The sequence below is a fragment of the Gekko japonicus genome, unplaced genomic scaffold, assembly GCF_001447785.1.
Source record: "Gekko japonicus isolate JY-2015 unplaced genomic scaffold, Gekko_japonicus_V1.1 scaffold3331, whole genome shotgun sequence".
Taxonomy (NCBI): domain Eukaryota; kingdom Metazoa; phylum Chordata; class Lepidosauria; order Squamata; family Gekkonidae; genus Gekko; species Gekko japonicus.
This window is the reverse complement of record NW_015162057.1, coordinates 60,075-72,318: the sequence shown is the minus strand read 5'-3', so window position 1 is coordinate 72,318 and position 12,244 is coordinate 60,075. Positions and strand designations below refer to the sequence as shown.

Below are 12,244 nucleotides of genomic sequence, written 5' to 3'. Positions count from 1 at the left end.
ATACCTTCATAATTTCAATTTCTAATTTTAGAACATTAAGGTTATATAAATCATGTTCAACTGAGATTTAAGGACTTACTACATACCTACAGAGCAAGTCAGCAACTGAAATTTAACAGTCATTATTAAAATGCGATTAGAATGGTTTGCACAGACAGTTTGTGAAATTGTTTCTCTCCTGCCCCTCAGATGGCAGATAAATTAACCGCTTTCAGTTCATGAAGAAGACAAGCTCACAGTGTCACCCCTTTACAGAAGAACCATTTAATTTGAGAAGTCACAATGGAAATAGATCTTGTGTAGATTTTAACTCACCTCCACCACAGTTCCTAGGTCTTTGACGTAGTCTTTCTCCGTTTGCACTAGTTCATTTAAAACGAACCTAGAATTCAAAAGATTTGCATGTTGTAGTGGTCAGGGTAAGCACCTGTCAGGTAGAGATTTTTTAGGGATTATTTTCGTTAGAGGAGGGCAACACCAGGGCAATTCAGGTTCATAGGGATTCTTGTTTTGTGGGCCAACTGGGATGCACTAAACATCCCAATGACATGGGCTGAACAAAATTAGGTTAGTTCCAAGCAGCAGAGGCAGTGAGAAGAGGCTAGATGCCTCAAAATACTTTTCTACTTTAAAGGCAGTTCTGCTGTGGGACTAACACTGACCAGGACTGCTGCTATACTTTTGGAATTTTCTTGACCTTCACTCTGGTAAAACGACATTTAGTTTTTTATAGATAACTGTCAGGTAGCCTTGTCATAGATCTGGAATGTGGAGGGGTATGCTCCTTCTCAGCTCTTTCCTGCCCAGCTACTGTGTGCTATCTTACGCTTGACCTTGCAGATGTTCCAGCTACCGCTTCCACGGCTGGGAAAGTTAACAGCTTCTGTACTATGCCCGCTTGCTTAGCCGCGCACGCGAACTATATCCATTGGCTTATGCTTACAGGGGGGGGATGTTTGATTTCACTATAAGTCAGAGGCCCTAATACTGAGGGCTATTCCTGACACAATCTGTACACGTGTTCTTTAGTACTGGAACCACTCATAAACAGTTATCCTCTTATGAAGCCCTGTGTGGTGTGACCTGACTAAGGAGCCTGACAATAACACCAAGCAGCCAGTGCTGTCATCAATCTACCAATGACCCTACAGAAATCACATTCTCCAAAGCTTGCAAGAAGGAAACCATAATCGCAAGCATGCTCCCTTATACTCCTTTTAATCAGAGCTGCCTATATTCTAAAGGTGTATGGCTTAAGGGTGGTTATTTGGTGCTAGGCCCAGAGTTCAGGTTTCTCAGAACCTCAGCTTACATTTCCCTTTTTAAAAGTTTCCAGGTCTTAAGGCTATGAATGTATAATAAGAAGGGTTTAAAAAGCACAAAAGACAGGAGGAGGAGTGAATAGGGCTTAACTTTTGAAGGGGTCAAGGGCCTTTAGGGGTCTGCAAACCACCTTGGCTCTGGTTACCAGCAATGCAATATCTGCAAATTTTGTTTTTTTATGATCTATGAAGATGATATAATTCAGCTTTTCGGACTTCCGGTCTATGGCGACACGCAGGCAGACACATCTCCCAGATGCCCCGGGGATGCAAACTGCACACCAGTCGCGACCCCCCCCCCGGAGCCTTGGTAAAAGGCTTCTAGCCAGGGGGCTTTTGAGGAGTGACCTCTTTGACGGCGCGATGCCGGAGAATTGAGGCGCTCCTCCACCCCGAAGGTCCTGCCGCTGAGTGACCGTATGGTACGAGTGCTGCTGACTGGGACAAGCGTTGGAGATTGGGCGAAAAAAAACGATGCCAAGCAAGGCCGGTTGGCCAACAACAAACTGTGAGTCGTGTTGAAGCGAGCATGGAGATATAAAAAGAAAGCTGCCCCCTTAAAAAGCGATGGGAAGCGAGCGGGGGAGGGGCCCCTCCCAAATGCATAAGCGAAAACGCGGAATAAAGAGGGGGAAGTGGAAAAATAAGCATTTTAAACTGTTTTAAGAGACTTACCACAGCGCAGACAAGCATTTGGGCGAATTTCAGAGACTTTAGCAACTTTCTGTTAAGTAAACAAATGGCGGGGAAGAAACCGGAAGAAGAAAAACTTTTGAAAGAGAAAGTGGGTAGTCCTCGAACGGAAGAGATCACTTAGCTCTCAAAAATGTTGGCTGATTCCTTGCGCCCTCTGCTGGATGAGATGACTAGCATTAAGCAACAACTGTCAACAATTGGTCAAAGTTTGGCTTCTCAGCAGCTTCAATTGACCCAATCTTTAAAAGCAACAGAGCAAATGGGGGAGAAGGTTAAGGAAATGGACGCCAACACTAAAAAAGTTAAGAAAAAGGTGCAGAAGCTGGAAATGAAGCAAGCCACGGAAGAGTCACAACTTTTGCAGCTGCAAATGGAGAAAGCCAATTTGGTCCTACGGTTTCAAGGGATCCCGGAAATTAAAGGAGAGAATCTGAAACAACGGCTGAGTGAAGCAATAGCCCCAATGACAGATTTGACAGCGGAATACCTCTATAGCGAGATGGATGTGGTCTACCGGTCCTATTCCTTATACATCAAGAAAAATGATCTGCCTGGGGAAATAGTAGTCAGATTTTCGAAGAGACATGTGAGAGACTCTATTTTGAAAGCAACTATGGGAACTCCCTTGAAAATTGGGGACAACAACACCAGGATTTTAAAAGACATTCCATTTGACATAAGACAGAAGAGAAATAGTTTGACTCTGTTCTTAAGGCACGTGAATTTCTGCGATTACAGCTCGGGGAACTGGCTGAGGACGAGAAGGAAGAAGAAGAAAGCAAATCTGACGGCGAGTTAGGCTTGGGGTCTTCAGACGAGGACTCACCCTCTGAAAAGACGAGGACTCACCGCCCCCAAAAGTTCATACAAACTGAGGATTAGAAAAGAGAAGAATAAATAGTGGCTGAAGGACTCTGATTTGTGCCTGAAAACTCTGAAATATTTTGGGATGTTCGGGGTGGGGGGTTCATTAAACAGTTAAATGAATAGTTAAGAGATAATCAATCTAGCATAAGTGACTATGTTCGTTGTTATATTAGCTTTTTAAAGTAACATTAAGCTGATGTACTGATCTCCTACTCTTGGGTTTTTAGTTATTAGTGGGTCTTTTTTCTAGTTCATTTTTCTAGTTCATTTGGTCCCCCTTCCCAAACTCTTGGCTGTAGTTTGTAGTGTGTAAAAAATCAATAAAAATTCCCCTTAGGGGGACCAAAAAAAAGAAAAGAATTCAGCTTTTCTATGTGTAGAAATTGTATTCTCTTGGTACACAACTTTTGGGTGAGTGCAAATGATGCATTGCTTCGTATGCAAGACCTCCTAATGCATGGATTACCCAAAGAATATTTTAAGGACTTGGTAGGCTAGAGAATTAAAAAGAGCACTACACAGAAAGAGACAAGAATGGACACTGAACAGCTTAAATCCAAGCTCTGTTTAAGCATATCGATCAATTCAGCCACCAGCTGCCCCATCCCAATGTACAGTTGGACATAGGGCGACACATTAACGTTGCTTCTTAGGCTGTGCGGATCTGCTTCGGGCATGAGAAAAGTGCAAGACCCCAAGTGAATTCCTAAAGAAAGTACCTCAAAGGACAACCTTATTTGCCAACTGTGTCAGAGAGTCATCTGTTTCTGTACAGTACAAAACAGATGACTGAGGTAAGAATGTTCTAGTGGAACAACTGGTATAAAGTAAGCTCTGTATAGGGTGCCCTGACCTGGATAAAGCAGGCTAGACCAATCTCATCCTGTCTTAGAAGCTAAGCAGGGTTGGCCCTGGTCATTATTTGGATGGGAGACTACCAAAGAAGACCAAGGTGGCACAGAGGCAAGTAATGGCAAGCAACTTCTGAATGTCTCTTGCCTGTTGAAAACACTACAGGGTCACTGTAAGTCGGCTGCAACTTGATGGCACTTTCCTCCACCACCATGTACAGGATAGTAGTTACATGTGGGACTAGGACTGGGAAAACCTAGATTCAAATTCTCCTCCAGAATGTAGATCTCTGGAGGAGATCGCTCAGCCTAATGTACCTCACAGGGTTCCTTGTATACAATATCCACAGTGTTTTCTCAAATGGAAATAACTGGTGGAGACAGATAACATTTTAAGAGCTCTGGAGTCTCACTGCATTCAGTACAAGTTCGGAAAAACAAGCATGTTTTCAGTATAGTTCAGTTTGAACTGGAAAGGTTAGCAGCTACAACACATTCCCATAGCTGCCAAAAACATACATATTCCTGGCATAGTTTAGCAACCCATTTATGACTTACAAAAAATATAAGGTGGAAGACAAAAACACACGCCTGTGTGTTTTCTATCTGAAAAATGCTTTAAGTCAGATAAGCCAGCTGAAGTATAAGAAAGAGGCAAGACTGATGGCTGGACCAAGATCTGACTTGGAGACTTCCTGGGCAGGATCTCCAAAGGAAATGGCTGCACCTCAGAGCTCCTGCTGTGACAGGGGGAAATCCACAGACATCTGGGCCCTACACTTGTACGTGACCCATACACATTCATATGGGGCAGCCTCCTTGATCTAGGGAATGACAGATTTTTTGTATCTGACAGGCTAGAAGAAACCTCTAGAGATCTACTTGGACAACAAGTCATGACACTGGGATCATAACATAGCTGAAAAGTCCCCCATGTCCCACTGTTAAAGCATAGAATAGTTACAAGAATGGGCACAGTAATAAGACCAATGAAAAAAGAAAAAAGAACTGTGACAATTTAGTGGCCAATGAAAAAAGAAAAAAACTGTGACAATTTAGCGCTTGGTACTATATTCATAAATCATAATATACAATAACAGAAAATAAGTAATATATATAGTGAATGTAGACGGTGATCTCCGGAATGGTTCAGCAATTATAGCCCATTGCATAGCTTTATGATGAAGTGAATCAACAGTATATTTTCAATACGTCACAAAGAGAAATGTATTGTTGAAAGACAGTTTATGTACACATCCTTGTTCAGAAGATCATTGTCGAAACGGCACACCATTCTGGAGACCACCGTCTACATTCACTATATATATTACTTATTTTCTGTTATTGTATATTATGATTTATGAATATAGTACCAAGTGCTAAATTGTCACAGTTCTTTTTTCTTTTTTCATTGGCCACTGTTAAAGCATTACATCTGTTCACCTAGTGCTGCATCCTCAGTGTATACTAAAAGCAGAACACACATATAGTAACATCTTATTTGCCTTAAATTCACTCATAATGACATTTTTCCATATGAAGAGACTTTTTAGATAACTTACATCCTGCCAGTATACTAAAAGCAGAACACACATATAGTAGCATCTTATTAGCCTTAAATTCACTCATAATGACATTTTCCCATATGACGAGATTTTTTTAGATAACTTACATCCTGCCTCGCATAGCTTTGGCTTTTTGTTCCTCTTCAAGGTTTCTTGAAGGAGGAGTTGAAGGTGTCACAGTTTCGTTTAAACATCCAGTAGGATCTTTTAAGCTTCCTCGGTAGGAGCCTCCTTCTAATGTCTTAAAAGTTAAAAACAAAATCACAACAGATTAAACAGAAAAACAAGTTATGGACCACAGAGCTACCTTAGAATCACAGAATCATAGAGTTGGAAGGGACCTCCAGGGTCATCTAGTCCAACCCCTTCACAATGCAGGAAATTCACAAATACCTCCCCCTCCCACACACACCCAGTGACCGCTGTTCCATGCCCAGAAGATGACAAAAAACCTCCAGGATCTCCAGCCAAACTGGCCTAGAGAACAATTGCTTCTTGACCCCAAAGTGGCAATCAGCAATTCCCTGGAGGTATAAGAAAGGGCCACAAGAACTAAGCACTAATGCAACCCTTCCTGCCCTCCCTCTCATGATCTGCCTAAGTTCACAGGGTAATGGGGATAATCAGTAAAATTACTCTCCCCCCACCCAGTCACATTTAATTACGGTATGTTCCAGGCTTATTGGAGTATCATAGAGCAGGAGTCATATTCGGTATAGCAGAGCTCACATTTTGAAAACATTTCATTTATTTTCAACTACGATAGTATTTCCTCAGAATATTCTGAAGACCACCTAAATACGATCAACAGGTAAAAGTTCTCTTCTATGAACTTCTTTCAGGCAGAGAGTCAGTTTGGTGCAGTGGTTAAGAGTGGCAGACTTTAATCTGGCGCACCATGTTTGATTCCCCACTCCTCCACTGGAAGCCAGCTGGATGACCCTGGATCAGTCACAGTTCTCTCAGAACTCTCTCAGCCCACCATAAGCCTAGCTTGCCACAAAAGAGCTAGAGCTTCTGGCTGCCAGACAATCCTAGCATCTCCTGGCTATACTACACACCCTGCCATACGATAATTATTAATTCTTGCAGGCTGGTTCCATTCATTTGTGCATCTCTGATCTGCCCTGCAACAGTTTTAGACAGATGAAGGCTGCTTCCCCATGGAGGCATGAAAAGGGTGGCCCTGCAATAGAAGCGAGCAGAGACGATATCTACCTGCCTTGTCCCTGTACTGCTCTCTCCTGATGCCACCCGACCTCTTTCTCCCTGTGCTGGCGTACAATTTGAAGGCAGAGCTGAACATCTGCACAGCCTGCGGCCACCCAATATTAGCCTGTTTAAAACAATGGTTGCTTCTGTTTGACTGGGTGATTTGAACAGGGAAGTCCTGGGAGCCTCATGAATCATGCTCAGTACCAGCATGACATCATGTGGAAGCTCCCCTCAAATCAGTGTTCCCTCTGAGCCATTCCGTAGAAAAAGAGGTGCAGGAGCTCATTAGCACAACTCATTAGCATAACTTATTTGCATATGCCACACCCCCTGATATCACCGGGAGTGTGTCAGAAGGCAACACCCACCGCGTAGGCTCCACTGGACTGCTCTGGATTGCTAGCTATTGGGGGGGGGGATGTGCAGATCTGCCCTCGCAGAGGAGGGAGAGCTTGTACCTGAATAAAACTTGGTCTTAAAGGTGCCAGTGGACTGTTTTGGGCCGGGGGGCCGGGAGGACTCTGCAATTTACCTGGGTGCTTCTTGCTCTGACTGAGGGCTGCTGGGAGCAGGGGGTGGGGCTTGTTGCATGTGCCCGCCCCCTGGGCTCTTTACTGCCGGAGCTCCGCTCCTGTACGCTCCTGCAGGAAATGACCCCTCCTCTAAGCTGAGTTAGTGTGAGCTAGCTCACAGTTTGTTTGTTTTTTTAGCTAGCTCACAGTTTTTTAGCCTCACACTTTTTTGTCTTAGCTCAGGAAGGATGGCTCCAGAGCCAACTAATTTATGCAGCAGCCAAATCGTTCGCTCACAGCTTTAATGCCAGTAGCTCACAAAGCAGAATTATCACTCACAAGACTCCACAGCTTAGAGGGAGCATTGCCTCAAATGCCAGGGCGTTTTGCTTTCCACTCAGGGTCAAAAGTCCTGTGCGGAACCAGTCATAGGTTATCATGCAGTGTCACGACTGGGGGATCCTACAGCAAACAGTACTCAATCTGCAGTTAAAGGCAGATTTCTTGAAGTAGCTTATCATTAGGGTGCAGTATATGGATATGCAGCCAATTTTTTAAAAAACTGGATTTTTGTATAGCTGTGCACAGGAACAATTGTAGCCAGCTAACAGAATCCTGAACAATTTTTACATTAGGAAGCAAGAGACTGAGCTGCTACCCAAGTAGAAGATAATAACATTTGCTCATCACTGTTTCAAAGGGCAAAAGCAACACTAGCTGCAATTAAAGTGAGGAAACATTGAAACAAGTGGGTTTTCCCCAAGTGGTTTTGATATTAGTTCAGTGGTAGAGCATATGCTCTTTATGCATGAAGAACCAGGATGAAGCCCTAGAGATATACCTAAAAAAACCCTCTATACCCTAGACCTTCATTCCCCCTGGAAGCCCAAAAGTAGCCCATTAAGAAATAAGTCTAGTTCATCAAATGTATCCCCAAAGTAAGCCTGATCTTTTAAACATCAACATGGCACTGCTGAGAAGGACTGGGAAATATGAGAATGAGTAGGCAGTAGTATGCCAAATATGCCCATATCCAGGGGTCATTTCCTGTGGGAGCGCACAGGAGCGGAGCTCCGGCTGTAAGGAGCCCAGGGGGTGGGAACATGCAACAAGCCCCACCCCCTGCTCCCAGCAGCCCTCAGTCGGGCCACGAGGAGCAAGAAGCAGCCAGGTAAGTTGCAGAGCCCCCCCCCGGCCCGCCTTCAGGTACAAGCTCTCCCTCCTCTGTGAGGACAGATCTGTATGTCCCCCCCCAATAGCTAGCAATCCAAAATAGTCCAGTGGAGCCTGAGTGGTGGGTGTTGCCTTCTGACACACTTCCGGTGATGTCAGGGGGTGTGGCGTATGCAAATAAGTTATGCTAATGAGCTCCTGCGCCTCTTTTTCTACGAAATGACCCCTGCCCATATCTAAGAAAGATACAGCAGGCCAGCTAGGAAAGTACCCGGGCTTGCCACTCTGGGCTGCAGCTGCTACTTGGAGGCCCAGTAACACCCAGAGTACTTGTCTCCATCTTGTTGTCACCTGTGCCCATTTCCAAAGTGGACTTCGTTTCTTTTCCCCACTGACCGAAAGGTTTTGACTAGTATTGATCTATCCTAGCTCAGAATAAAAGGAGCAATTCAAGCCAGAGAAGAGAGGCTATACTAAGTTAGAGAAGGTGTCTTGTCACGAGCTGCCCAAACTCTCATGGCCTGAGCAAGGAATTTCGCTAAAAAGAATGTATTTGCTGGCCTACGATCCATTAAATTTTTTTGTAACAATAAAGTCTGGGGGAGGCTCATTTCACTGGGGCACAAGTGGCTTGATCCATTTCTCTCCAGCCTCCTTATGCCACTGACATTCAAATAAAACATGCTTCACAGTTTCTGTGATCCCTAAGCCACAACCACAATTATCTATCGGAAAATTGGTGTACCTAATATATGACATTCAGAGATCACACACAGTAGCACATTTAATTTTGTAAGCATAATTGCTCATCTGCATCGTGGAACTGTAAGGCTAAACAATTATTTTGGGATTGTAAAGAATGGTGGGATCTGCATATGCAGAGAAGAGCAGACATGCCTAGCCTGGCAGAGAGCACTACTGATAAAAATCTTCATAATCAACTGCTCGATAACCTTACAGGCTAAGGGCCACCCTAATGCAAAAACAACTTTCTCTGTGCACTGTATAACATTCAATTTTTCTATTATTGCCTGACTCCATAAACTGGAGAAATTACCTCGTTTCACATAATAAAATACACTATTATCTCCAGAGAACATTATTTTGAGTTTCAGGGTGCATTCAGACGGCTCTTTAGATCTGTGCGAGGCACGAGTGCCTCATGGATTTAAATGTAATGTCCAGAGATCAACATCTGGGAAACGTCCGTCTTTCATGAACATCCCGTTTTGCCGCGCTTTGGAGGCGTACTAAAAAGGTACTAGCTAAAATCTGGAATTTTCGGTTCCGATGGGCCAATTGCACGCTTGCCCCCGTCTGATCGTTCCAGCACGCAATTAAAAAATGGCGCCCGTTCGGGATGGTCTGACGTCAGACCATCCCAAACGGGCATCATTTTTAAAAAATCTTGATTCTGCACATCCGTGGATAAACAAGGATGCAATATCACGCCTATGTGCATGCACAAAAAGTTTTTGTAACCCCTCCACCTCTCGTGCCTCCTTCAGTGGACGCTGTCTAGAGAATCCACAGCAGAAGCAGCGCACAATAAGGCGATTCCCCCGGGGGACATCTGGTCGTGCGAGGACGGATTTAAAAGATTGGGATCAAATTTGAGCCGGCATAATGGCGGGATTAGCTGCCCATCTGAATGCACCCTCTGATTTAATACCAGTATCCAAGCCCTAGACTGTCATTCCATCTATTGGTACCTTCCAGACTGGACTACTGCAATGTGCCCTAAAAGGAGACGGCCCATCACTCAGTTCTTTGAGGAAGCCTGCTTGGCTGCATCATTAAATTAAACCTATTAACATGATAAACCTACAACATTAAACCTATAACATGAAATTAACTAAAAATTACTAAACATTTAGCTGCAGTCAGTCCCTGAATCAAAATCCACATCAGCCAAACAATAAACCAGACTCATCTGAGCAACCGCATCATTTGCTTTTGTACTCGGACACCGCTAGACATTTTTATTAATTCAAAATGTTAACAAGTTTGCCTTTAAACGGCAAGTCTTTCTGCAAACTGATAGGGGGAGTGCACGTAGAAGAAGAAGAAGAAGAAGAAGAAGAAGAAGAAGAGAGGAGATTGGATTTATACCCCGCCCTTCACTTGGAGTCTCAGAGCGGCTTACAAACTCCTTTCCCTTCCCCTCCCCACAACAGACACCCTGTGAGGTGGGTGGGGCTGAGAGAACGCTGACACAAACTGCTCTTTTTCAAGGACAGCTGTGCCAGAGCTTGTGACTGACCCAAGGTCACATCAGCAGGTGCAAGTGGAGGAGTGGGGACTCAAACCCGGTTCTCCCAAATTAGAGTCCGCACACTTAACCACTACACCAAACTGGCTCACATTTGGTAAACGAATACAGATAAAAATAAGGTGCGATCCTGTACTTATCTATATCGCGAAGCTGTTTCCATAATTTCAAAGCAGTGTACAGATTTTTAAAAAAATGAAAATTGGGGAAAACGTTAAACGATTAAAACACAGCAGTGGCAACAATGCCTGACCTGGACAGGCCACGCTACCCCTGATCTCACCAGGTTTTGGAAGCTAAGCAGGTTGTCCCCAGTTAAGACCTGGATGGGAGACCACCAAGGAATAAAGGGGTTGCTATGCATGGGCAGGCAATGGCAAACTACCTCTGTTCATCTCTTGCCTTGAAAACTCTAAGGGGTCGCCATAAGTCGACTGTGACTAGAGACACTTTTACCACCACCACCAGCAGCAACAAGGCAAGAGCCAGCGGTTAATTGCTCACAGGCTGTTCTGAGCAAAAGATTAGGCACTAACACAGATTTTCACTGAACGGGAATCCCCAGAGTTCTTGGGAATCGCAGATAAGGCCTTGCTTTCTGTGTGGGTAACCTGCCCTCTCTGATGCAATTTACAGCATGGCCTCTGTCGCTGATCTTCAATCGCAGGGAGATTCATATGGGTCTAGACAGTCTCTGAAATACTGAGGACCAAACAACCTCTGAGCTTTAATGGCTAAATGTTTGTCAGTCTGTGCAGGGCATTTTGTGAACTATTTATGCATTCATCACTGTATTTTGCCCCTGAAGTTCTTGTAAAAAGGTGTATTATGTTGAAAGCCTGACTTCATAAACCACATAATGACCATCCTTTGAATCATTTCCCAAACTGAATCCTCATCCAGAAAATTACATGCTCATAAGTGAAGAAGGCATCAGCTGAAATCCTGTCTAGTGTGAGCAGAGCAGGGCTTGCAGAAGTAAACTCTCGATGCCCCCGTCCTGCTTCAAGCTGGTATCATCCTTGAAACTGTGGCCCCCGGAACAGTGCAGGGCGCAAGAAGATGCGGTCAACCTCTAAGACACCAGGTTTGCCCATCATGTTTTAGAAAGAAAACTTCTCACCGTTCATTGCTATATGAGATACGTTACTAAAGACTGGCACCATAATAGGACAACCAATTTTATTAACAGAGATTTCATTGAGATTCCGTAGACAATGACAAAATGTTCTGGATTACACTGTAACTCCTGGCAGTCGTCATCATAACAGGAAAAACCAATGGAGTACCTACAAATATCGGCCCGCTGTTTAGCAACCAACTGAAAATGGAATCAGCATGAGATTGCAAATGGATATTCAGCATCTACACAGGGTAACAACAATGGCAGGGAAAGCAAGGGAAGCACGAACACGGAACAGAAGACCAAGCTGCCAATTTATCGTGTTGCCCTCTAAGACGGTTCTCTAGACAAGAGCCGAGGACTCCACACTTACCAGCTTGCTTTTGACCAGTTTTTCTATTGCACTGACAAGATCCGCAGCAGTGGGGACATCGGAGGTGCTCTGTCGAGCAGCTAGCAAAGAGGAAGACTGCAAGACACCAGTGTGCAAAGGAACAGCAGGTTAGCAGGGATGAGAAGGAATTAGGGAAGCCAAGAGGCTAGCTGTCTGAGGTCACACGCTGGGACACAAGCAGGGACACACACACACACATGGCAGGAGCATGAAAGATCAGGGGAGGCTGTCACACGCAAAAGGGCAACACTCGG

At 44.3% G+C, this 12,244-nt stretch overlaps 1 protein-coding gene across 1 annotated transcript in view; it reads right to left on the bottom strand.

Annotated features, from left to right (window-relative positions):
* The window catches only part of LOC107105609 (kalirin-like), a gene marked incomplete at its 5' end in the record, with an annotated part of 93,689 nt that overhangs the window by 75,035 nt on the left and 6,410 nt on the right, over positions 1-12,244 (bottom strand). The window contains 3 exons of the mRNA XM_015405607.1: positions 316-382; positions 5,409-5,542; positions 11,970-12,065. Coding sequence (XP_015261093.1) covers positions 316-382; positions 5,409-5,542; positions 11,970-12,065 — 297 coding nt within the window. The remainder of the gene's footprint in view (positions 1-315; positions 383-5,408; positions 5,543-11,969; positions 12,066-12,244) is intronic.